This window comes from Suillus bovinus, assembly GCF_016758785.1.
Source record: "Suillus bovinus strain UH-Sbo-P2 chromosome Unknown EDB93scaffold_96, whole genome shotgun sequence".
NCBI lineage: Eukaryota > Fungi > Basidiomycota > Agaricomycetes > Boletales > Suillaceae > Suillus > Suillus bovinus.
Window position 1 is genome coordinate 101,898 of NW_024542152.1, and position 22,648 is coordinate 124,545.

Genomic DNA, 22,648 nt, shown 5'->3' on the forward strand with positions numbered 1-22,648 from the left:
TATTATGAGACACAAGCAACTGCTGACATATTTTTTTCAGGCCTGAGGGAGTGTTTGAAAACCTTGTCATGCTGTTTGTTTGCCATGGCCTAGGATTTGTGTGGGTTTACTCCACATTTGGGTTTTGCAGCCTAACCATGTTTTTCAGCATTATTCATCTAATGTATCTTGGCACAGTATGTGGATACTTGGTCAGCATACCTTTATAGCTCATCTGTATAGTTTGTTGCTTTACCAGGAAAACCATACTGGATAGCAGTCCAGATGGTGGCACCCAGGGGTGAGTTTTCACCATCCACTCACCTTGTGCACAGGCTCATAGTAGATCATAGTTTACACCAATGCTGTCCTGGGACTGTGAGTCATTCACCTAACATCTCATCATACACTTGTTCTCATTTTTTCGCAGCTTGAATACCCGGGAAGTCAAACACGGTGTCGGTCTCAATGAAGAAGAGACCTTGTCTGATCGACATGAATCTCAAAATGATCCTTTCCCAGGTCAGCTCCGTTTTCGCGACATAAAGACAGTGAGCACACACCTTGAGACTCAGTGATCCAACACTAATGTATTATCATCCTCGGACACAGCAGTCATTGAGCTTTTTGCGCCAGGGAGAGACCGGTCGGGGTAGTGAAATTGAGGAAGCATGCAAATTGGACCAGAACCTGGTGGGTTCATGTCATATGGTGTTGAAGATGTCCCCCGATCTTACGGATTATACAGGAGTCCATTAGTTCTCATTGCAGCGAAAAAAATGCTGATGACAAGGCAAGCTTATCATGATGCGGAATGTCTGATTTGCTGGTTTTCATGCTTATTAATATCCATTGTACTAACCATCGCTGTCGTCCCTCCCGCACTTGCTTTCTTTGCTTTTGCCCCTCATTTGTATCATATCACTGTCAATGTTACAGTCGACACAGTGCATACTACTTTCTACATTCGTCCTTGCCTCTTGAAGTAGCTCGGACTTGGAAGACACGTATTATATCACGGACTCGGGGATTCTAACATAGCGTATATTGCACATATTGTACGCACCAATTAACATTTTAACATTCCAAGACAATTATTTTGGGAGATGGAATCTTTCTGAACCACACTTTCTAGATGTCGACCACACAAATTAAGCATTGGTCTTTGAAGCGATGTTTTCTTTCCCCTCGACATGAGTTGTGTCTGTCATGTGACAGTCACGTAATGTTTGATGCATTCGCTTACCTTAGATCATTAGTAGTACTTATGTCACAGTCAGCATTTCTTCCAATCAACAAGGACAATCGAGACGACTTCACTTTCGCAAAGCTCTCTGATCTCAAGCTCCCTGTCATTTTTCACATGTATGCACTATTACTCATTTTGCAGGCTACTTGCCCACACTCAACACCAGTTCTCAGTTAGAGGGATCAATACCACAACTGTCTGTTTCAAAGCTACTTGAGAACCCAGAACTGAGATTTCATGGTTCACAATCTTCGTGCATTTTTCTCTGATATTTAACTTCTCTATATTGCAAATGTCAGGGCTTTCTCAGACCTCTATGTCTCCTGCCAGCTCCTGGTGGATAACAAGCCACTGACCATACCCTTCCGCACTCCCTTCAAAGCTTTCAAGAACAACTACATGTACGCCTTATTTCACCCTTATTTCTTTTGAGCTCACTACTTATATAGGTGGAACGAATGGATAACATTACCCATTCGGTACTGCGACCTCCCATCAAGTTTGTAAATAACATTTACTGTATGGGATATCGGGGCTCCACGCACAGCGCTGCCCGTTGGCGGCTCAATGTTTAGGATGTTTGGAAAGAAATGGTTCATCAGGTATATTTACATTACATAACAATGCTTATCATACGGTCACCACATCAGGACATTGTGTCGGGGAAAACACTGCTTATTGCTTTGGGTGTGTGAAGAAGCGGACAGCTCCATGCAGACCGAAACTCCCAGTAAACTTGGCATTAGGGATGAAATGGGTCGTTTAGAGAAGGTAGGCAGTGCCACAGCGCCCTGATATGCTCGCTCATTGCTTGCCTTTCCCTCAGCTTGTGAAGAAATACGAATGTGGCGACTTGCTAAAGTCAGATTGGTTAGACAACATGGCTTTCAGAAAGATGGAAGATATACATGCCGTAAGTCTTCTTCAATTAAATACAAGCACAAAGACTCAAAGAGGATTGAAGGCAGAGACAGAAGTCAGAATATGTACCTTTATGTCGACCTTCCACGATTTGACTTTCCCTGTGATATTCAGCAAGGCTGTCAGTGTCTCTTTCTTGAATGTAGTTTCCTTCACAGTTTGACTTTCTGTAGGAGGCCCAGAATCAGACAACAATACCACTTGCACCTCCAGCTGCAGGTCAGACACCTCTCACACCTGTACTTCCCAGTCAGATCCACACCTCTGGGCCATCCTTGACCCCGAGATTTCACACGAAAGCCCTGTGGAGGACAAGCATCACCAGCTCGTATGGAGTCACCAAAGTAGGCCATACAACAGAGAGCTCAAGCCAAATGCCAAGCTCAGAGATGAACTTAATGTGTGCAAAATATCAACTCAATATGTACTGTTGATTTCCTCACATGCCATTTGTAGGAAATACTCAATTATGCACCCTCCCAGCCTCTCAACTCTGAGGAGAAAGACCTCATCTGGAAGTTTCATTTCTACCTCACATGGGACAAGCGCGGGCTTACCAATTTCCTCAAGTCTGTCACTTGGCGCAATCCTTCAGAAGTGAAGCAAGCAGTGGAGGAGCTACTGCCAATGTGGACAGAGGTTGACACAAATGATCCATTGGAGCTCCTCGGACCAGGGACCGGGAACTCGAGAGTAAGAGTGTTTGCAGTACAGCAACTTATCCGTGCAGATGATGAAGTCAAACATTTCCTTTGCCTACATGATTGCGGCGCTGATGATCTTAGCAGGAGCTTTTGTTGTATCTCTTGCAACTCATACAGGCGCTCAAGTTTGAAAGTGCCGCTAGCGAACAGCGCTTGAGTTGATCCACAACAAGTGCAATATCTTATGATGATAGTGGCCTGACAGACTTTTTGATCGTACATGGAGTACAAAACCATATACTGGGTAACCAGCTGTATTGGTATCTTATAGTAGAAGTGGAGCTGGAGGATAGGGTTGTGGCAAAAATGTACGGGCGAGTGGTGTTCAAGTTTCTGAGCAAGATTTTGGAGGTAATCAGATTCTTACCCATGTCCACCCTCGCTGATAAAACAGTTTATTAGTCTGAGGATGGCAGTGAATGCCGTGAGCTCATGCGACGCCAAGGCATCCTTGTCGAGACCCTCACCAAATGAGCCAAGGAACTGTGCACTTCTTAAGACCCATGACCCAAAAAAAAATCGAGAAACTCCACACCTTCATCAATGACTCCAAGAATGGGCTCGTCAACATCCCTCCTCTGCCTCTGCCGCCAGTCTTCAAGTTGAATCTCTACCCCTTCTTGTTATATTTCCAGTGTTCTGATGGCACAGAGAATCCTGTGATTTTCAAATATGGTGATGACATGTGCCAGGTCCAGCTTGTCCCCCAGTTGTTCACACTCATGGATCAGTCGCTCAGGAAGGAGAATTTGGATCTGAAGCTCATTCCTTATGATGTGCTGGTGACTGGGCCATTGCAGGGTATGGCACAGTTTATCCCCAGCAAGACTATCACAGCAATTATCAGTGAGAATGGGATGCTCTTCAACTATTTGAGAGCGAATAATCCACATGAGGGTGGCATTGGAACGTATGGGGTCGAGCCGATGTTCTTATTGAGCGTTTATACTCATGGTGCCTTACGTTCTCATTCACCTGCTGACTCGCTGGATGAGCCTATCAGTGCAGGCATGCGTTGTCGAAGGTCATCTAGTGCTGACGGTAGTAACCCACTTCTGCTTACGCCCAGAGAGTCAAAACGACTCAAGACATACACTATAAGGGTTGCTGAGGATAAGGGCGTCTCTGAGACTCTCCTTCATGATTTTATTGATGTAAGATTTGCTTGTTGCTATTATGAATTCTTTTTGACATGTTTTTAGACGGGAGGAATTTACTACATGCTCTCATTGATCTTAAAGTCTTGTTGCTTACTAGCATCGCAAATAGGGAAACCGTACTCAATAATTTGAAAGAGCTACTGGAATCTAAAGATTTCAAGGTATTTTTGTCAGTATTGCCTTGTGATGTGTTGGACCTGATCATTTACAACACAGTCAGGGCTGCAATATATATATAATGTCTTGAAGTTTTTAAATGTCTAGTGGCGCGACTGAAAAAACCAATAGCCAGGGCCCCCACCGTATGGAGAAGCATTCAAGCAATTGTTTGTGCTTCGTGTGAAATGACTTGCTTGTAACCAATGGACTTCGTTGATATTGTCTTCTAGGGCTCAATCTTTTGTTGGTCTTTATCCTGATATCTGTATGTTTCTTTCTGTCTTTGCTTCAACCATCTAATGTATGGTGTTTGAAGTGGGCTATAAACTTTGCTCTTCCCAATCAGTACACTCTTATATTCGTTTGTAAGTATGTGATCTAATCTTTACTGTAACCAACCTTATACATTGTTCTAGTTACATTTCTGGCTATCATACCGCTGGCCAAGGTAACCTAGATTCACTTTTCAGCCTGTTTGATGTTTTCGCAGCTCCTCGCCTTTGCGACTGACAATCTGTCACTACAAGTTGGCCAAACTCTAGCTGGTCTTCTCAACGCTACATTAGTCAGTAGTTCATGTTTCAGTCTTTTGCCCCGCTGAATTTTGATGGCTAATAGGGAAATGTGTCAGTAAGTTTTTTCTCAGTAGATCACTTTCTCACCTTTTTCCTTTTATCCACAGCGTCAAACTCATCGTATCAGTATGTCGTGCTATTTTCCAGCAGCCTGTATGACAACCAATTGACCCATTTTAGATCATCGCACTTGCGAAGTGTCAGCTTATAATCATTCAGTCGTCCTGTATGTGTCCCATAGCTTTACTCTTTTGTACTTTGCCTCAACCCTGACACGTGGTTTTTTTTATAGTGGTGGGCTCTCTATCCTGAGCAATCTCTGTATGTGCTTAGGTTTACTGTGGTGAAATCAATTAATGTGTACATAGCGCTGGTACTGGGCATGTGTTTCTTTGCTGGTGGTCTCTGCTTTTCGGAACAAGGATTTGGTCAAAGTATGCAGTTCCTTGTTCTGAGTTGGTCCAGACTGTTGATGCATACGTCTATGGCTTAGGCACTGTATAACTCAATTCATCATTACTGACCATCAGCATGATTGCTGTTCTGTTACCTGGGGCTTTTCACATGGCTCTGCAGGGTCAACCACAATATAGCGAATTGTCGACCAATTACAACATATTGAAAACTAGCCATGGGGTGTGTGGATTATTGTTCGTAATAAGTTTGGTCTTACATTCCCTATAGGTTGCGATTATTTTCCTTTTCAGTAGGTGAACAATATGATTTTCTTGGCAGTTGACTAAACCCATTCCAATCATCCACTGGCAGTCTACGCCTCGTATTTGGTTTTCCAGTTATTTTCGCACAAGCCCTCTACGACGATAATAATGAAGATATGCAACCAACCAAGGAGTACGAGGGCCAGAATCCATTTTGGTTGCACAGGGCACGGAGGAATATCACAGATGCCAAAACAGTGTCTTCCCTGACTCCAGCACATGGTGGAGAGGCAGCCGCAACATTGTCCCACCCTACAGGCGCCAACCCTGATGTAGAACCTGGGAACCATTCCATTGCATCAATAGAGACTGAGGCGCCTGAGCAACCATTGATGAACCTCGCTGTGCACCTTTGGCTTTTGGCTTTTGGCTTTTGGTTGTCGTAACTGCGGTGCATCCTCACTGTGATAGTCACACTAAGTTCTTAATTTTTTTGCTTTAGTTGGTTGCTGTTACTGCAGAGTTTCTCGTCAACTCAATTAATGGCTTGACATCATCTGGGTTGATCAACAAGGAGTTCGTTGGTGTTATTTACTCCCAATTGTCGGCAATGCAGCAGAACATGCACTGCAGTTACGGTATCCATGAAGGATACACTGACTCTAAACTTGGGTGTTGCTGTGGGTTCGAGTATTGTGAGTTCACTCTAGGCTACAGACATGGCTTCTATAGTGACTCACTGTTTTCAGAAAATTGTGCTCTTTATGATTCCATGCATAAAGTCTTTGGGCAAGGAAACCGAGCCAGGGGTCCAATAAGCGAAACAGAAAGTTCAGCTCTGGTGCTATAACTCAAATTTGTAGTTCAAGCCCAATGAGTCCATTGTAAGTCTCCACTGATGCCCCCACTGCCGTCACATAATGAACAATTCATGTAGGACATGGATCTTTTGAATGAAAAACAGCTCTCTTATTCATGCTGGCAAGCTGCTGCAACAACCCGACACTGGCTTTGAATGGAACAGGATGGACTGAGCTTTTCATCTTACAGTTTGACAACTACTGTAAGTTTTCTAACCCTTGTATTGTATCGGGACACTAGGTACAAGGGTCCTAGTGATCGAACATGGATTTTAATGTGAACAAGGGCTGAGAATAATTGGGAGTGAGTCCACATGTGTGCATGAGAGTCAAGGGGCAGAGGGGGCAAAGCAAGTACCATTGGGCAGTAGACCATCAAAGTGGACTGAGGGATGGGTGATGTCCAGGCCTCCAGGCACTGGCCCAGTTTTGCCACGATGTCGATGTCATGAAACCATGATAGGGTGCTCACGTTCCTTCTATAATAATGTGACCACTCGGCTTCAAGCCTTGTGTTTCGAGTCAACCAAACCCCAATGTTCTTCAAAGGCTTCAAGTATGGAGTGAATTGTTTCAGTATTTGTGGTTTCCTTGCAGCCATTTTCCATCCTCTCATGAGCTCTCCTTGTGATGTCCCCGGCATGTTCAGCCAGTCTGAGAGTAAATACAGCGTAGGAGATTGGCAGGTGCTCCTCCTGGGTAGTGAACTGTCTTTGCAGTGCCAGCTTGAAAAGGTTGTTTACTGCAAGCTTAGTATGAGTGCCATGCAGTGTGATACCAGTGTAGCCATTATTCTCCTTTCCTCACCATCAATGTCCTCATAATGATTAGACTCAGTTGCAGCATACATGAAACATATCAGAATTGACTGCTACAGAGTTTGACTAGGTTTTTCTACACAATTATGTAATGACAAGTAATGTAATCTGTTTGCAAAGAATATCCAACCAACCAACCAATTAACCACCCTGCACTTGCAGGTAAGGGGCCTGAGGTAGGCTAGGCTGGGCTCATTTTCAGTCTACACCGCAACTACCCCCAAGTCCCTATCTTTACTGCGGCATGCGAGTCTTTCAATTTACCCCATCCCTATAGTGTCAGAAGCCCCACATGACTCAGACACTATCTGGAGACCTTCAAGCTGGTGTGAGCACCGGACATGGTTGGTTAAGAAGACATGAATTAACGCAAACATGAAAAACTCACCTCCAGCTGATTTAGCATGAGCATTCCTTATCCTGGTGGAGCGTGATCGCAGGAGAGGCAGAAAAGGTCTGAATGGATGTCCATGTTAATGACAGGCATCAGGTAAATGACCCGAAAATGATAAATTATAGCAAGCTATTATAATTACTAACCACCTATACAAAGTAGTGTCAAAAATAGCCTGTATTCCAGTTTATTTTTGTTGGTTGGTTAGTTGTGTGAAGTCAAAAAGATGCATCAGCTTATTCTTATTCAAGACATTCTGTGCATAAAATAAAATATTGGCAGTATGGTTTTCACTCACACTGCTTGTTATCAATCACTACTGTTACTGTTGTTGTTGTTGTTGTTGTTGTTGTTGTTGTTTGTTGTTACTGCTAATACTGTCGCATGAGTGCCCATCACAGACACGGCTCCGATTGGGAGCCGGTTGGATAACAGGTAGTGTGCCAATATCTATGCACACATAATCAGTGTTCACCAGAGTCACGGTCCCTACAGAGAGCCGTGTCACATAGTTCATCTGCGTCTCTTACTCAATCAATTACTACTGTTACTGTTGTTAATACTGTTGCATGAATGCCCATCACAGACACGGCTCCGATTGGGAGCCGGTTGGATAACAGGTAATGTGCCAACGTCTGTGCACACATAATCAGTGTTCACCAGAGTCATGGTCCCTACAGAGAGCCATCTCGCATAGTCCATCTGCCGTCTCTTACTCACAGTTGAGATGTAAGCTGTGCCCAATTAATACTACATCACAGACATGGCTCCCATTGGGGGCCGGTCAGTGTATATGGTAGTGTGCCGACGTGCATAGGCTCATTTTACTCATGATCATTTCACCGGTAGCCAAAAGGATCAATTAAGACACGGCATCTTATCAGGCACATATATGTCTACTTATCTTATTGACCTACAAAATTACTGTCATTGTTACAAGAACATCTAGATGCTTGGGCCCCTACCATTTTTTTCCTAATCCTCCTCGTATCAGCCCTCGCGTCATACCCTTACCCCGACCTCACCCTTGTTATCCTCGTCATCCTCGCATTCCCTTTCGCCCTCTACCTGTCGCTTCAGCAGAGCCAGTACATCTGGCCGGATCCTTTCGCTGACGAAGCATACCCATGCTCCGTTCCACCACCTGACTGATCCTGCGGACAGTCCCCTTTGCCCTTACCGTCCGGACGGTAACCTATGATATGATGCATGACGCATCCCTTTTGCCCTATTCCCTTTCTTGATCTCTGACTCGATGCGCAGTTGCACATGCAACTTATACTTAGTTCCGCAGTTGCACGATCGTGCCCCTGCGCGTTTCACTTCTTATTCTGATCTTTGACTCACTTCTTATCTGCACGTTCAGGACTCGCCTGTGTCTCACCTCGAATGTGCCTTCCTATTATGGTCATACCCTTTACCGTTTACTTCTCTTGGTAGTATGAGTTATCATCCACTAATACACGTCCAGTCCTCTATATAAACTCGCTACCATGTAACATATTCCCTAACTTGAATCTACTTGGTTCTTGACCTCCTACTCTCACCAGAGTGATCCTTCTGCCTTGCCAGCAGCCTATATTCTATCTTCTTATCTGCTCTTCGCGGATAAGCCTATAGTCTCGACCTTTACTCATCGACTTCGTCGACGAGCAAAGCCCCTGTTAACTAGTCGGACTTCTGTCCTTCTAATTGACGACGATCCTTACGATTAACCTTCGGGTGTCGTAAGTCTTGGCAGATACAGCTCATCGTTCGGCATCCGCCTTACGTAAGCTACCCGATTTGGACATAGGCGTCAAATCTTACTTGCCGACATGTCGCCAAGTAAGACCCCTAACCTTGGGCTAGCCCAAGGACGTCCTCGACTGTTGACGACACACGCTCTGTTTGAGCGTCGCCAACAGATACCATCCAAGTCGTAACAGTCATACATGAATTGTCCACTGCAGATATCAGACTTTGCCAATTTTTTTGTGAACGTGAATACATGTGACTGCGTAGCTGTGGTTGTGGTTTGATCATTGTGGAACAATGGGTGGCACACGGCCACAGAATCGCGGCTCACTATAACTTGCCCACTGATCTTCTTTCGCCTCTTTTTCCTCAATATCCATCATCTGAATCTTACAATGTCTATGCAACCAGTCAATCACAGTATTTTTGCTCATCCTGACCCAACCGTGGAAGCCGAATACATTCTTACCCTCACACGCGAAGTAGACACATTGCATGTGGATCTCCACGCGATGATGGAATTGGCTCCTTCTGAAGACGATGACACTCTCTTCGTCAAGAAGGAAGATTGGTGCCAGCAGTGGACATGTTTCATGGTGCGTCCCTCAACTCATTCACACTAAACTCATGCCGACCGGCAAGCAAATTTACGACACTCTCCAATGCCAAGTCAGCACGATAAAGGAGGCTGTGGCAGGAGCAGGCCGTTCCAGTGGCCGAGAACATTTCCAGAGAGCAGCTGGAGAAGGATAGTAAGGATGCCGAAGTGGAGGAGGAATTGGAGGAGGATCAGATGGAGAAAGATGGAGATTATGAGGAAGAGCAAGAGAAAGAGGAGGCCCTGATAAAGAGATTGAGGCACATTTATCGTGCAAGGACCAACACAAGACATGTTGAGTCTGAGGCCAATGTTGAGACACCCGCTGTGCCCATCAAAATAGCAGAGCAGGTTGTCAAAAAGGTAAGGCTCCCTGACATCTCTACCCTCATCTTGACATTGATACAATCATTCATGGTTCTAGAAGGAGGTCCAGACCCCGCGCATGAGCGTCGCGCAAAAGCCGGTCAATGCAGTTCCATATGAAAGATGTGTGACAGCCAGTTGCACCTGCTACAGGGTTCCCATTGGCATTGTGTGCACAAATTGTAAGCGACTCAAGGCCGCATGCTCTCTTGTGGCTGGTGAGCTTTATTGTATCGTTCTTGTATTACCAGCGCTGATTCCAGATAAAGGCAAAGGAAAGAAAAAGCAAACCCCACCTACCAAACCCACTTCCGCTTCTAAGTCCATCCTGGATTCCTCATCCACCACTGCTAGCCCTCTGCCCCAAGCACGGCCGGCTCCCATGGCTGCTAAGGGTAAGAGTCGGGTTGAAGATGTGCCAACCGTCGCTCTGGAAATTCCATGGCCAGCTCCAGGGCCCTGACCTGCCCGGCGTGTGTATGTCGAGGTGCCTACCATTCACAAGAGGAAGGCCACTGAGATCAAAGAAGAAGAAAGTGAGAGTGATAAAGACCAAGACATTGCCTTTCTGGCCAGGTAGTATCAGTGGCATGAAAACAGTCTATGGAGTTGATAAGGAGGGTGATTGATGGGATGAAAACGGAAGTGGACGAGATTGATGAATACTTCGGACACATTGTAAACAAGCGCTGCCACTGCCACTAGACAAATGAAATCAGTAGTAGACTTACATTAGGAAGACTCATATTATGTATCAGCACATTTTTGGCTCAAAATATTTGTGTGATAGAGCGGTCTCATGCCAGACAATGGCACATTAATAATTAAAAATCTTATAAACTTAACCTCATCAATGTATTATTCAGGGTGCTAACAAACTCTATTTAATCCTCCATAGTAGTGAGCATATATATTTGGATGCTTTTGAACCGATGCCATGAGACAGACGGTCCCCTTAATATATTTGTGAGTAGTGTTATAATCCACCCAGTGGTTCCACCATGGACAGTCCCCATTGGGAGCCGTCTCTCCAGAGGGCGTCTGTACATGACCAGTTTCTATCAAAACTGTGCACATAGGACGGGACAGTCCCCATTGGGAGCCATCTGCTTTGCTGGTGCATGTATGTGTTACTACCATTGGGTTACCTTGTATGGACAGTCCCCCACCCCTGGCATGCAGGACGGCTCCCAATGGGGACTGTACGTCTTCTGGCATCGGTTGGTTGGTTGGTTCAGTTGCAATCAAGTCTGCAAGGCACCAATGACAGACGGCTCCCTATAGGGACCGTGACTCTGGTAAACACTGATTATGTGTGCAAATGGTCATTGATACATTACCAGTGATTTAACCGGCTCCTGATGGGAGCTGTGTCTATGATGAGCCCTCAATGCAACAGTATTAATTAGGCACCACTTATATCTCGGCTGTGAGTGCCATATCTGAGATGGCTCCTTGTAGGAGCCGTGACTCTCGTGAATACTGATTATGCAAGAACCGTGATAGTGTTGCTTATAAGCGACACACAAATGGTTCACCTTACCGGTGCAAATACAGCCAAGGAAATGTGGGACCAGCTGAAACCTGTCAAAGAATCTCAAGGTCAGCAAGGTATCTACACCTGGAGGCATAAATTGTACCAAACTTTTGCTTCAGAAACCAAAGATATTCCTACCCATATTGTTGAGCTTAAGCAAATCCAGGAAAATCTCCATTTAATGGGAAGTGTAGTGCCAGATATGGATTTCCACACTATTTTAATGGGGTCATTACCACCAAGCTGGGAAACATTGGTCGTGATACACCAAAGTAATCCTACTATGACATCACACAAGCTCATTGTGATGATTCTTGAAGAAGACTGTCGTCAAAAAGAAAGAGAGTTGGAGTTCACTGAGAGCAAGATAGTAGTGAAAGGACCTAAAAAGCGAAAGTGTGTTGAGAAGAAAGATGGAAATACAAAGAAGTGCAAGGTGTGTAAAAAGATCAGACATACCAAAGAAGATTATTGGCACAAGTCTAAGAAATGCTCTAATTGCGGTAAAACCAGACATGAGCATAAGGACTGTTGGGCTACAGGAGGAGGCAAAGCAGGTCAGGGACCATCCACTAAAAAGTGCTTGAAGAAGGATAAGGTGCTGCTTGTCCAGGAAGTGCTTATGGAAGAGGAGGATGAGGCCATAGATGACGTGGCCTATATGGCCAGTACATTAAAACTTGCCAAAGACCTTACTGAAGTAGTCAAAGATACTGAAAATATAAATGTAGGTGAAGACAAATCTGAGAAACTTGCCTGGTATGATTGGTTTGCTGATTTGAGATTATCATCCCACATAACAAAGATTTGATTAGTGTTGACCAATTATGTACCACTGAAGGAGCACTGAGTGTTGGGAATTGGAAACAAGTCCCTAAAAGCGCTCAGGAAAGGTACAATAGAACTTGTTAGTACATTAGGTAACCAACAAATCAGAGCTAAACTTACGAATGTCTTATATGTCCCGAGTGCTAATAACCTCATATCAATCACAAGTTTAGATAATGAAGGAGGAAAAGTGCTAATGGAAAATGGTCAAGTCACCTTACAATTAAAAGGAGGATGTACCATGATAAAAGGTCATATGACCAAAGGCCTATATAAGTTAGATACACAGGCACAATTATATTCAAAGACCCGAGTACAAACTACACAGGAAAGATTAAAAACAGATTGGATGACATGGCATCAAAGGTACGGACATATCATGTGTAGTGGGCTAAAACATTTGTGTTAGGAAAAACTTGTAGGTGGGTTAGAAGTTGAAATCAACTCATCTATAATAGACTGTGAAGCTTGTATATAAGCTAAGCAGGTACACAAACCGTTTCCTGACAGTATTGATGAGTGAAGCAAGAATCCTGGAAAACTAACTCACAGTGATCTTTGGGGACAGGCAAGGGTAGAATCAATAGGCGGAGCTAAATACTATATTTCATTTATTGATGACTGCTCACAAAGAGTCAGTGTCATATTCCTGAAATATAAGAATGAGGCAACTGCTAAAATAAAACAACACCTTACCTACCTTGAAAGACGCTAGGAGAATGGATCTAGAAAGATTCGTGTTGATAATGGCAAAGAATACATCAATAATAAGCTACTTACATGGTGTAAAGATAGAGGGATTGAAATCCAGATGACTGCCCCATACTCACCAGAGCAAAATGTCATCTCTGAGAGATTCAACTGAACTCTAACTAAATTAGCTCGTGCGATGATAATAGCCAGAGACTTACCTGAATTCTTATGGGCAGAGGCAGTGGCACATGCTGCCTATCTATGAAATCACGTGCTGACGCGAGCACTAGAAGGCACAACTCCTGAGTAATTATGGAGTGGTAAAAAACCAAACATATCTCACCTTAGTAAGTTTGGTACACCTGTATATATATTGCAGAAAGGTACAAAACCATCTAAGATGAAGTCAAAGTCAGTGAAACATATCTTCATAGGATACAAAGATGGACTGAGGGCAGTGAGATATTATGATGCTCGATTATATCAAGTCCAAATAAGTAGGAACTATCAATTCCTACAAAATGAACTTCCCAGAAAAACACCTGATGTGCAGTGCAAGGGGAAGATAGGGAGTATAGACATGCAGCTATCAGAGGGAGCTGACATGCATACACCTAAAAAAACCACTCACAAATGAGAATGAGCCCATGATAGATAGCAACATACCAATAATTAAAGAGAGAAGGAGTGAAAATACTACTTTCTCAGAGAGAAGATGGATGCGTCCATCAAACAATAATCTGCCTAGAAGAATGAAAAGAAAGGTAGTCAAACAAGACTACTGTAAGTTAAATGATCCAGAAAAAGAATGGGCTTACCTCAACCACAAAAGCAGATATGAGGAGATAAAACTAAACCAGACTGAAGCTGATATCATAATGGTAACTGTTGCTGAAAATGGAGGCTTCAATCCTATAGAACACATACGCTGAAAGACACACATAAATCAGCAGACTGAGACAAGTGGAAACAAGCCATAAATGCGGAACTTACCCAATTACAAGAAATAGGCACCTGGGAACTTGTAGACCCTCCCAAGGATCTAAAGATTGTCAGGAATAAGTGGATTCTGGTTAAAAAGACCAATAAAGAGGGCGAAGTTGTCAAATATAAGGCAAGATTGATAGCAAAAGGGTACTCACAGATATCTGGTATGGACTATACAGATACTTTCTCACCAGTCATTTGTCTAGAGACGATACAATCTGTTATGACATCAGCTGCTATCCTTGACTGGGAGATAGAGCAAATGGATGTAAAGGAACATACCTTAATGGTATACTAAAAGAGGAAGTATACATGGAACAACCAGAAGGGTATAACAATGGCACCGGTCAAGTTTGTCAACTAAAGACTTATGTTTTCAAACAGGTTCAGCATTGGACACCATTATGTGGAAGTGCAAGACTAACAAAGAGGCTATCACCCTGTCCAAAGCATCCCATACAAACTCCTCGCATATCAGTCAAAGCATTCCCGCACCTAATCTATCTTCTAGCTCACATACCTTCGAGTCCACCATCACATGTATAATTATTTATGGATGTCATGCTTCCTTCATTGCCAGCCATACAAGTCCCAAAACCCAGTGACATTGCACTTCCATGTGCTGATTTAGAACCTAAAGGGTTCTTGGTGGTTACAGTTGGCCAAGAAGTTGGTATATTCCATCACTGGTGAGAGTTATCAAACTGTTTACTGATAATAATATCAATGCTAATGTTAGAGCTAATGTGGCTGAATGCACCCATTTTGTAAGTGGTAACATTGAGTCAGTCAAACTTAGCAAGACACCACAATAGCAAAGGAATAGGGTACACCATGATATGATAACTTACGATAACAATACAATAGTCAAGGATAAGGATAAGCAGGGCAATCATACGTTAGATTCCCCCCACCCCCACCCACTAAAGATAGGTTTCTCATTGTCTCGTATAAAAATGTATTCTCTCGGTGTCTCGGTTCTTGGTCAGTCAGCTCAGCAAGACACCACAATAGCAAAAAAATAGCAAAAATCACGCAAAATCAAGCCAAGTTCAAACTAGGTTTTCACCTAAAGCTACGCCTCAGATCAAGCCATGCAATGGCAAAAATCACGCAAAATCAAGCCAAGTCCGAATGAGGTTTTCGCCTCAAGCTACACCTCAGATCAAGCAAAAATCAAGCAAAGTCAAGCCCAATCCTGAAGAGGTTTTCGCCTCACCCTACACCTCAAGATCAAGCAAAATCCAGCCCAGTCCTGACAAGGTTTTCAGCCTTCCCTTATGTTTCAGATCAAGCGAAATAAAGCAACACAATAGCAACAAAATAGCAAAAATCAAGCAAAGTCTGAACGAGGCTTTGACCTGGAGCAATCTAGACAATAGAAAGAAAACAAGCAAGCACAGACATGCACAGTCAAGGCAAGACTATGAAATGAAGGTCAAGAGATCTAGACAACAGAAATAAGCAGGTGTCAGCTTATTTTCAAAAATCAGGCAATGCAATACCAATGCAATCCAAAGCAAAGTCCAGTCCAGTCCCGACGAGGTTTTTGCCCAAATTTAGGCCTCAGATCAAGCAAAAATCAAGCAAAGTCGAGCCTAGTCCAAACAAGAATTTTGCCTCATGCCATGCCTCAAGATCAAGCAAAAAAATAGCAAAAATCAAGCAAAGTCAAGCCCAGTCCTGACCAGGTTTTCGCCTTTTGCTCACACTTCAGATCAAGCAAAATCAAGCAAAAATCAAGCAAAGTCAAGCAAAGCCCAAACAAGGTTTTTGCCTCAGGCCACACATCAGATCAAGGAAAAATCAAGAAAAATCAAAACAAGGTTCTGACCTTCGTCCATTAATCGCTCCAGACAAGGATAAGGTCAAGTGAAACAATAGTCGAGACCACAACAATAAGGGCAACAGCGGATCAGAGAGAACAAGCAAACAACAAGATACACCTCACTACGATGACAAGAGAAATACAAGACAAAAAAGACTACAACAAGATACGCTAAACTACAATCAACAAGGGAAACACCCCAGTTTAGCGCTAGCTTTGGTTACCCCTAGGATCCACCTAGGATCCATTTTGTCTCAATTTCTTTCATTATATCCTGGTTTGATTTGGGAGTCCAGGACTCCCTCTGTGTTTGGGCTCCATTTCCCATGAACTACAGGACTCCTGTTGTGTGAGGGCTTACTATCTGCTCTGCTATGTTATGTTATGTTATGTTATGTGATGTGATGTTCTATAGTTATCAGCTGATGGGAGTCCAGACTCCCACTGTGTTGGCCCATACACTATATCCTATATAGGGTACATGGATAGTGTATGATGGGCACACACAGTGGGAGTCGGACTCCCATCATGCATGGACAACTATAGAGGGCATGCTGGATACAGTTCACAGACTTCGCTCTTTGTTTATGCAATACAGAGATATAATATAGAGTTTCAACAATATTATTGTTGAATTTCTTACCATCTGCTCTGTGATGCCCTCTATAGCTGTCCAAGCATGAGCTGTCCATACATGATGGGAGTCCAGGACTCCCAGGACTCCCACTGTGTGTGGGCCCATATACAACTACTATCAGTTATCACAACTTTGGTCACCACTAGTTCAGACAGTCACACAATGTCACATCCGCCAAAACAAGCTCTGCTTGCCATCCAGTATCAGCGCCTTCAAGTGCACAGGCCTCACAGTGTTCATTACTCTAATTAAAAGTTAAACAGTTAAAAATGTTTTATTGAATGTGCATTATGAAGAGGTACAAATTTATGAGGGCTGTAGGAACTATGACTGGGACATTGTGGTACAAAATAAGGTGCTGCAAAAGAGTAAGTATGTGCCACTGGTGCGTAAGATCCATACGACATGATATTAGCTGATGAGTGTATATGATATTGTAAGCTTGAAGGAGGAGTACACAATGTGTGTTTCGAGTCCTGCAGGTGGCCATGAGACTGGGAGCAATGAGCTGAAGCCAAAATGTTGTGCAGGGGATGACACTGAATGACTACCACTTAGCAGTGTTAATATTAGGAGCGGAGTCCTTGCTGAGTGGGATGTATTTTGAATGTGTGCGACATTTTGCACCTCCAACTTGAAACAATGCAGAAAAACATGAATTGTCTGCCAGCGCTGGGTGCTCGTAAAGGTGTGCATCCTGATTTTATTAGTCAGTGAAGCAATTGTGTCCTTTTTTCGACAGCGAGTCCGAGAGCTTGCGCAATAGTGAGAAAATCGTCCTTAAGCTTGTATGAAGAAAGTGAAGCATCAAAATATTTCATGACTGCATTTTGGTTGATCTTCACTGTCCTCATGGTTTTGTCATGACGAGACAAGGATTATGATGTAGGAAATGGCATACCCAATTAAGGCCAGGGTGTCTATGGCATATCTCAAACACACAAGTCCGGAAAGCATGAGCATGGAGAGGAGTGGTAAAACTTGAGTTGAGGTGGCACCAATCCAGCAATGCAGCTTCCTGTGATGGGCTTAACAGTCAGCACTTCCTGGCAGCACTTTGAATTGATTGGTGGCGCCCAGTTGCACAGTCATGTAGTGTCTGGAAAGAAACCTAAACAAAAGACGCGAGGCCCTATTAAATATGCCAGTTTATTGAAGCACAGATTATCCAGACTCACCTGGTGAGCCTTCACTGCTGCCCTATAGCTCTTATATGTTCCTTCTTGAACTCCAGTAAGGGCTTCTTGAATCCACAACTCGCATTGGATGGTTTTGCTTAGAGTTGAGGAATGGGCACCCTTGCCCCATGCACTGCACAAATCTGCCGATGGTGAGTGGTTCAGCAGATCTAAAACTCCACTACAGCAGACTCAGCTTGGTGACAAGCAGATGTGACCTTTGGCTCTGTCACACCTGAAAAAGGATCTCAATCATTTCTTGACCAAGTGTCCAAACCAGTGGTTGACCAAAGTTGTGATAACCGATAGTATGTACTATATAGCTGTCCACCCACAGAGGAGTCTGGGCCCTCTATCCACTATGCACTCTATAGCTGTCCATGCATTTAGTATTCTGTGACGTCCGAGGCATGAGGTAGTCACAGAATTTAATCTATGTGTGAGTAAGTTAAGGCAGCGCATTGCACCTTGCTCTGACCCACGTCAGTAGCAAATTCTTCAGTCCCTACATCAGTAGTAGTCCCTCATTATTGTTCTGTACATTTCCTGTCATTTCTTTGCAAAAATCACACTCCCTACTATGCCTTTTCCTATGGCAGATCCAAACCTCGCAGCCGCTCCCAACTTCCATTTGCCCAAATATGCGGAAGCAAGAGCCCATCTTGTCAACAATGCCATTGATGACTTACAAGCAGTGCTTATCTTAGCCAATATCTGGTGTATTCAAAATGAAGTACACAAACAGCAATGGACTACCAGACTCGAAAGAGAAGCACAAGAAGCCAAAGCCAAGCGAAGAGAAGCCGAAGAAGAAGAAGCACAACACCAACAAGCGCTAAAAGCAGAACAAAAAGCAGCTATCAAGGAGGAACGCAAGAAGAATAAGGCCAAATATGCCCCCATCAAAGACATTGAAGTCCCTTCAGATCCAATCATCCTCCCATGTCAATATGCCTCACAGAAGATAAAAGCTGGCGAGTACTGTGACCTTTTCTCCTTCACTAACAAGGGCCTCGAAGAAGCATCCCGGTCAGCCTTCACGGCAGACAAAGATGCACTTGTAATGCTACCTTCAACTGATGTTCTACATAAGTGGTTACCAGCTGGGGCAGCCAAAGACCCAAAGCTCCAAGTCATTAAAGATGAAAATCTCACCTGGGAACAGTTCAACGAAGCAGCACCTCGCATGGTCACCCTCATGAAAGACAACGACTGGCCAGACAACCGAGTAGAAATGCACATTGCTTTCTGGTCTGCATTGCAGACTCACAGATGGTGCCATGATTTCAATGTCAACAAGCAACATGCACTTCTCCTATACCAAGCTCAACAGTGCAAATGCTGGCACTTAGCCATCGGCAGCTCTAGTAGTTGGAGCCTCACAAAGATCAACCAAGAACTGCTAAATGAAGCATGCGAAACAATATTCAACCAATTGTGAATGCAACAATTGTTCATCTAGGTACGTCCTTTCCCCTCCAAAACTCACCTCAAAGATTCAAAACTAAATATATTCGTAATTCATTCATACATTGCAACCCCACCCCCCTCTACATACACATTTACATCACGTCCGAACTGACCCCAATCACTGGCGGACATCATGCGAGCCCCTTCAGTGACAAATTCCGTATTATACGGGTCACCCGACCTACATAATATCCCATATAAGACAGGCCAGCAAACTATGGGCCGATGTTATGTATATCCCCGATGTTGACAGATGGGCCGGGAGGGATATTATTTCCAATGGAGACGGGTGGGCCCATCTATGCTGATATTATATATATCCTCGAAGATGTCGGGTGGGCCGATGTAATGGTTTATTGTATAGATGGGTGGGCCGATGTACAGGAAGTATTTTGTACACGGGTGGGCCAAGGGAGTGGTGGAATATGTATTACATAGACGGGTGGGCCGATGTAAGGGTTTATTGTATAGATGGGTGGGCCGACATACTGGAATTATTTTGTAGACGTATGGGCCGAGGGAGTGGTGGAATATTCATTATATAGACAGGTGGGCCGAGGTAGTGAGATATCTGTCTGACATTCACGGATTACCGAGTCCCAGATGCCCAAAAACCGAATCCCATTGTGCAACATCCATTCCAGACACCCGAACACCCCACCAAGTGCCGAGTGCCAAGGCCCGCGCCCTGATGTCCGAAGCCCGAAACACGAAGCCCGAAATCCGAAAATATGTATACAACATATCCATATTTCCCTCACTGCACAAATCACCAGGTGTCAAGTACCAAAACCCGAAACTCGACACCTGGTACACAAATCACCAAGTGCCGAGTGCCAAGGCCTGCGCCCCGATGTCCGAAGCCCGAACCCCCGAAACCCGAAAATATGTATACAACATATCAATATTTCACTCATTGCACAAATCACCGAGTGTTGAGTGCCAAAACCTGAAACTCAAAGCACAGCACAAAAATCACCAAGTGCCAAGGCCCGAACCCCGACGTCCGAAGCCTGAAACCCGAAAATATGTATACACTATCCATATTTCCCTCACTGCACCAATCACCAAGTGTCGAGTACCGAAACCGAAACCCGAAAATCGACACCCGGTACACAAATCACCAAGTGCCAAGTGCCAAGTGCCGAGGCCTGATGTCCAAAGCCCAAAACCTGAAGCCTGAAACCCGAAAATATGTATACAACATATCCATATTTCACTCATGCACAAATCACCGAGTGTGAGTACCGAAACCTGAAACTTGACACGGTACACAAATCACCAAGTGTGAGTGCCAAGGCCCGAAGCCCAAAACCCAAAGCCTGAAACCGAAAATATGTAACAACATATCCATATTTCACTCATTGCACAAATCACCAGTGTCGAGTGCCAAACCCGAAACTGAGATACGGTACACAAATCACCAAGTGCTGAGTGCCAATGCCGATGCCCGAAACCCAACATCCGAAGCCCGAAACCCAAGCCTGAAACCCGAAAATATGTACAACATATCCATATTTCCCTCATTGCACAAATCATGGAGTGTCAAGTACCGAAACCCAAAACTCGACACCCAGTACACAAATCACCAAGTGCTGAGTGCTGAGGCCTGAGCTCCAATGTCCAAGGCCCAAAACCTGATGTCCAAAGCCCAAAACTCAAAGCCTGAAACCTGATAATATGTATGCAACATATCCATTTTTCCCTCATTGCACAACTCACTGAGTGTCGAGTACCAAAACCCAAAACTTGAGACCCGGTACACAAATCACCAAGTGCAGAGTGCCAAGTGCCAAGTGCCAAGGCCCAAAACCCAACATATGAAGCCCACATTCCAAAGCCCAAAACCCAAAAACATGTATGCAATATTTCCATTTTTTACTCATTGCACAAATCACCAAGTGTTGAGTGCCAAAACCCGAAACTCAAAACCCAGTGTGCAATACGCAAAGATAATGAAAACATGGAAGTTGTTGTCCGAGTCTAGGTGAGTGTATTGGTAGTCTTTTCTTGTCTATCAGTTATCATTTGACCAAGATATAAGCTAAAGAAATCTGAAACATTGGCGAGAATGAAAAAATGAAAGTTGTAGTCCAAGTCAAGGTGAGTGTATTGGTAGTCTTTTCTTGTCAATTGGTTATTTCATTACTCGGTACTCGGTACTTAGAAATCAGTACTCAGTACTTGGTTCTGATACTTGGTACCTGGTGTAATGATAGTCGTGGCACTAGGCTCAAAACCCGTGTTTTTGATACTCACATTAAACAGTATTTGTCCGATGCATCCCTGACATTCCAATCCTGATCCCGACACCTGACCCTGGCCTGAAAGTTTCGGACCCAACATTTTTGCATTGGACTCATCCTTCCTATGTCCTGTCTAGTCGTATCTATCCCCACTGGTGCATATTTACTCATTTTCGCATTATTGAATATTACAGACAGTGTTATTACATGTAAGCATAGACCATTGCACTTTTGACATTTTTCACGATTTTCAGTATCTTGCCCTTGCATCCATGATCCAACCTTTTAATATATAATGAGCATAGCTTATATTATTGCCTCTTATGACCAAGATCAGCTCACAATAGGCTGGAGTTTGTGAGCTAGTGTGCATACTTGCCATTTCTCCTGATAAGGGGCCCATACCTTCAAAACATTGAATCTTCATGATCAGAAACCTGGAGTACATTTAAAATATAATAAGTATCATAGACATAAATTTACAGACAAATCCACCAAGAATTGAGTACTGAGGAAGTGAAATAGATAAGAAATGGAGTGTGGGAAACTTCAAAGACCCAAAGCATCGAAAATGGTCAGTGAAGCAATAATAGGACTTTAATGCTGAGTCAACTCATGTTTTCACTATATCCCTTCCACCCACCCCCTACCCTCAAGGCAGTAGGCAGTATGGGTTCCTTAGGTAGTTTACAATCTATCCTACATATTTGTAATGAAATCTTTGGCCTGAATCATCTATAAATGCGACTTTGTAAAAATATGTCTATTGTCACATTTCACACATATGCCTGTCATTACATCAATCCTTCATGTATCTTTCTAAACTATTAGGGCTATTATAATGGACATATATGGGTGTTATTCCAGGTCTATGATCCCATCACAGGCTTGTCATGTTGGATATCTCAACATAATGTGCAAGTCTCGCTATTAATATTCATTCTTTTATCTGTATGCTCACTTACTGCACACATGTACAAATGCACACCTCATCTTTACATCATTGCTAACATGCCAGACAAATATATAATCCTCATACCTGCATCATCCTACCTCAGTCTATTT

At 43.7% G+C, this 22,648-nt stretch overlaps 4 protein-coding genes across 4 annotated transcripts; all 4 read left to right on the forward strand.

Moving 5' to 3' along the window:
* Positions 1–567: 567 nt before the first annotated feature.
* On the forward strand, positions 568–5,240 carry EDB93DRAFT_1311743 (putative atypical/PIKK/PI3K protein kinase; the record flags this gene model as incomplete). Its single annotated transcript, XM_041454842.1, has 15 exons — positions 568–672; positions 1,280–1,344; positions 1,395–1,481; positions 1,678–1,731; positions 1,879–1,999; positions 2,055–2,141; positions 2,168–2,252; positions 2,326–2,549; positions 2,606–2,887; positions 2,938–3,010; positions 3,059–3,204; positions 3,256–3,306; positions 3,378–3,807; positions 4,791–4,873; positions 5,040–5,240. 15 exons carry the CDS (start codon positions 568–570, stop codon positions 5,238–5,240), a joined length of 2,094 nt encoding a protein of 697 aa, XP_041302451.1.
* Positions 5,241–9,610: 4,370 nt separating this feature from the next.
* On the forward strand, positions 9,611–10,642 carry EDB93DRAFT_1255574 (uncharacterized protein; the record flags this gene model as incomplete). The annotated part of the gene is made up of 4 exons (XM_041453802.1): positions 9,611–9,811; positions 9,913–10,176; positions 10,238–10,397; positions 10,449–10,642. The coding sequence occupies 4 exons, from the start codon at positions 9,611–9,613 to the stop codon at positions 10,640–10,642; spliced, it is 819 nt and encodes a 272-aa protein (XP_041302452.1).
* Positions 10,643–12,605: 1,963 nt separating this feature from the next.
* On the forward strand, positions 12,606–12,953 carry EDB93DRAFT_1094385 (uncharacterized protein; the record flags this gene model as incomplete). Its single annotated transcript, XM_041446588.1, has 1 exon — positions 12,606–12,953. A coding segment is annotated over one exon (348 nt), but the record flags the coding sequence as incomplete, so codon positions are not given.
* A 5,494-nt stretch (positions 12,954–18,447) lies between these two features.
* EDB93DRAFT_1243162 (uncharacterized protein) lies at positions 18,448–19,375 on the forward strand (the record flags this gene model as incomplete). Its single annotated transcript, XM_041452106.1, has 3 exons — positions 18,448–18,783; positions 18,829–19,199; positions 19,330–19,375. 3 exons carry the CDS (start codon positions 18,448–18,450, stop codon positions 19,373–19,375), a joined length of 753 nt encoding a protein of 250 aa, XP_041302454.1.
* Between the last annotated feature and the right edge of the window lie 3,273 nt (positions 19,376–22,648).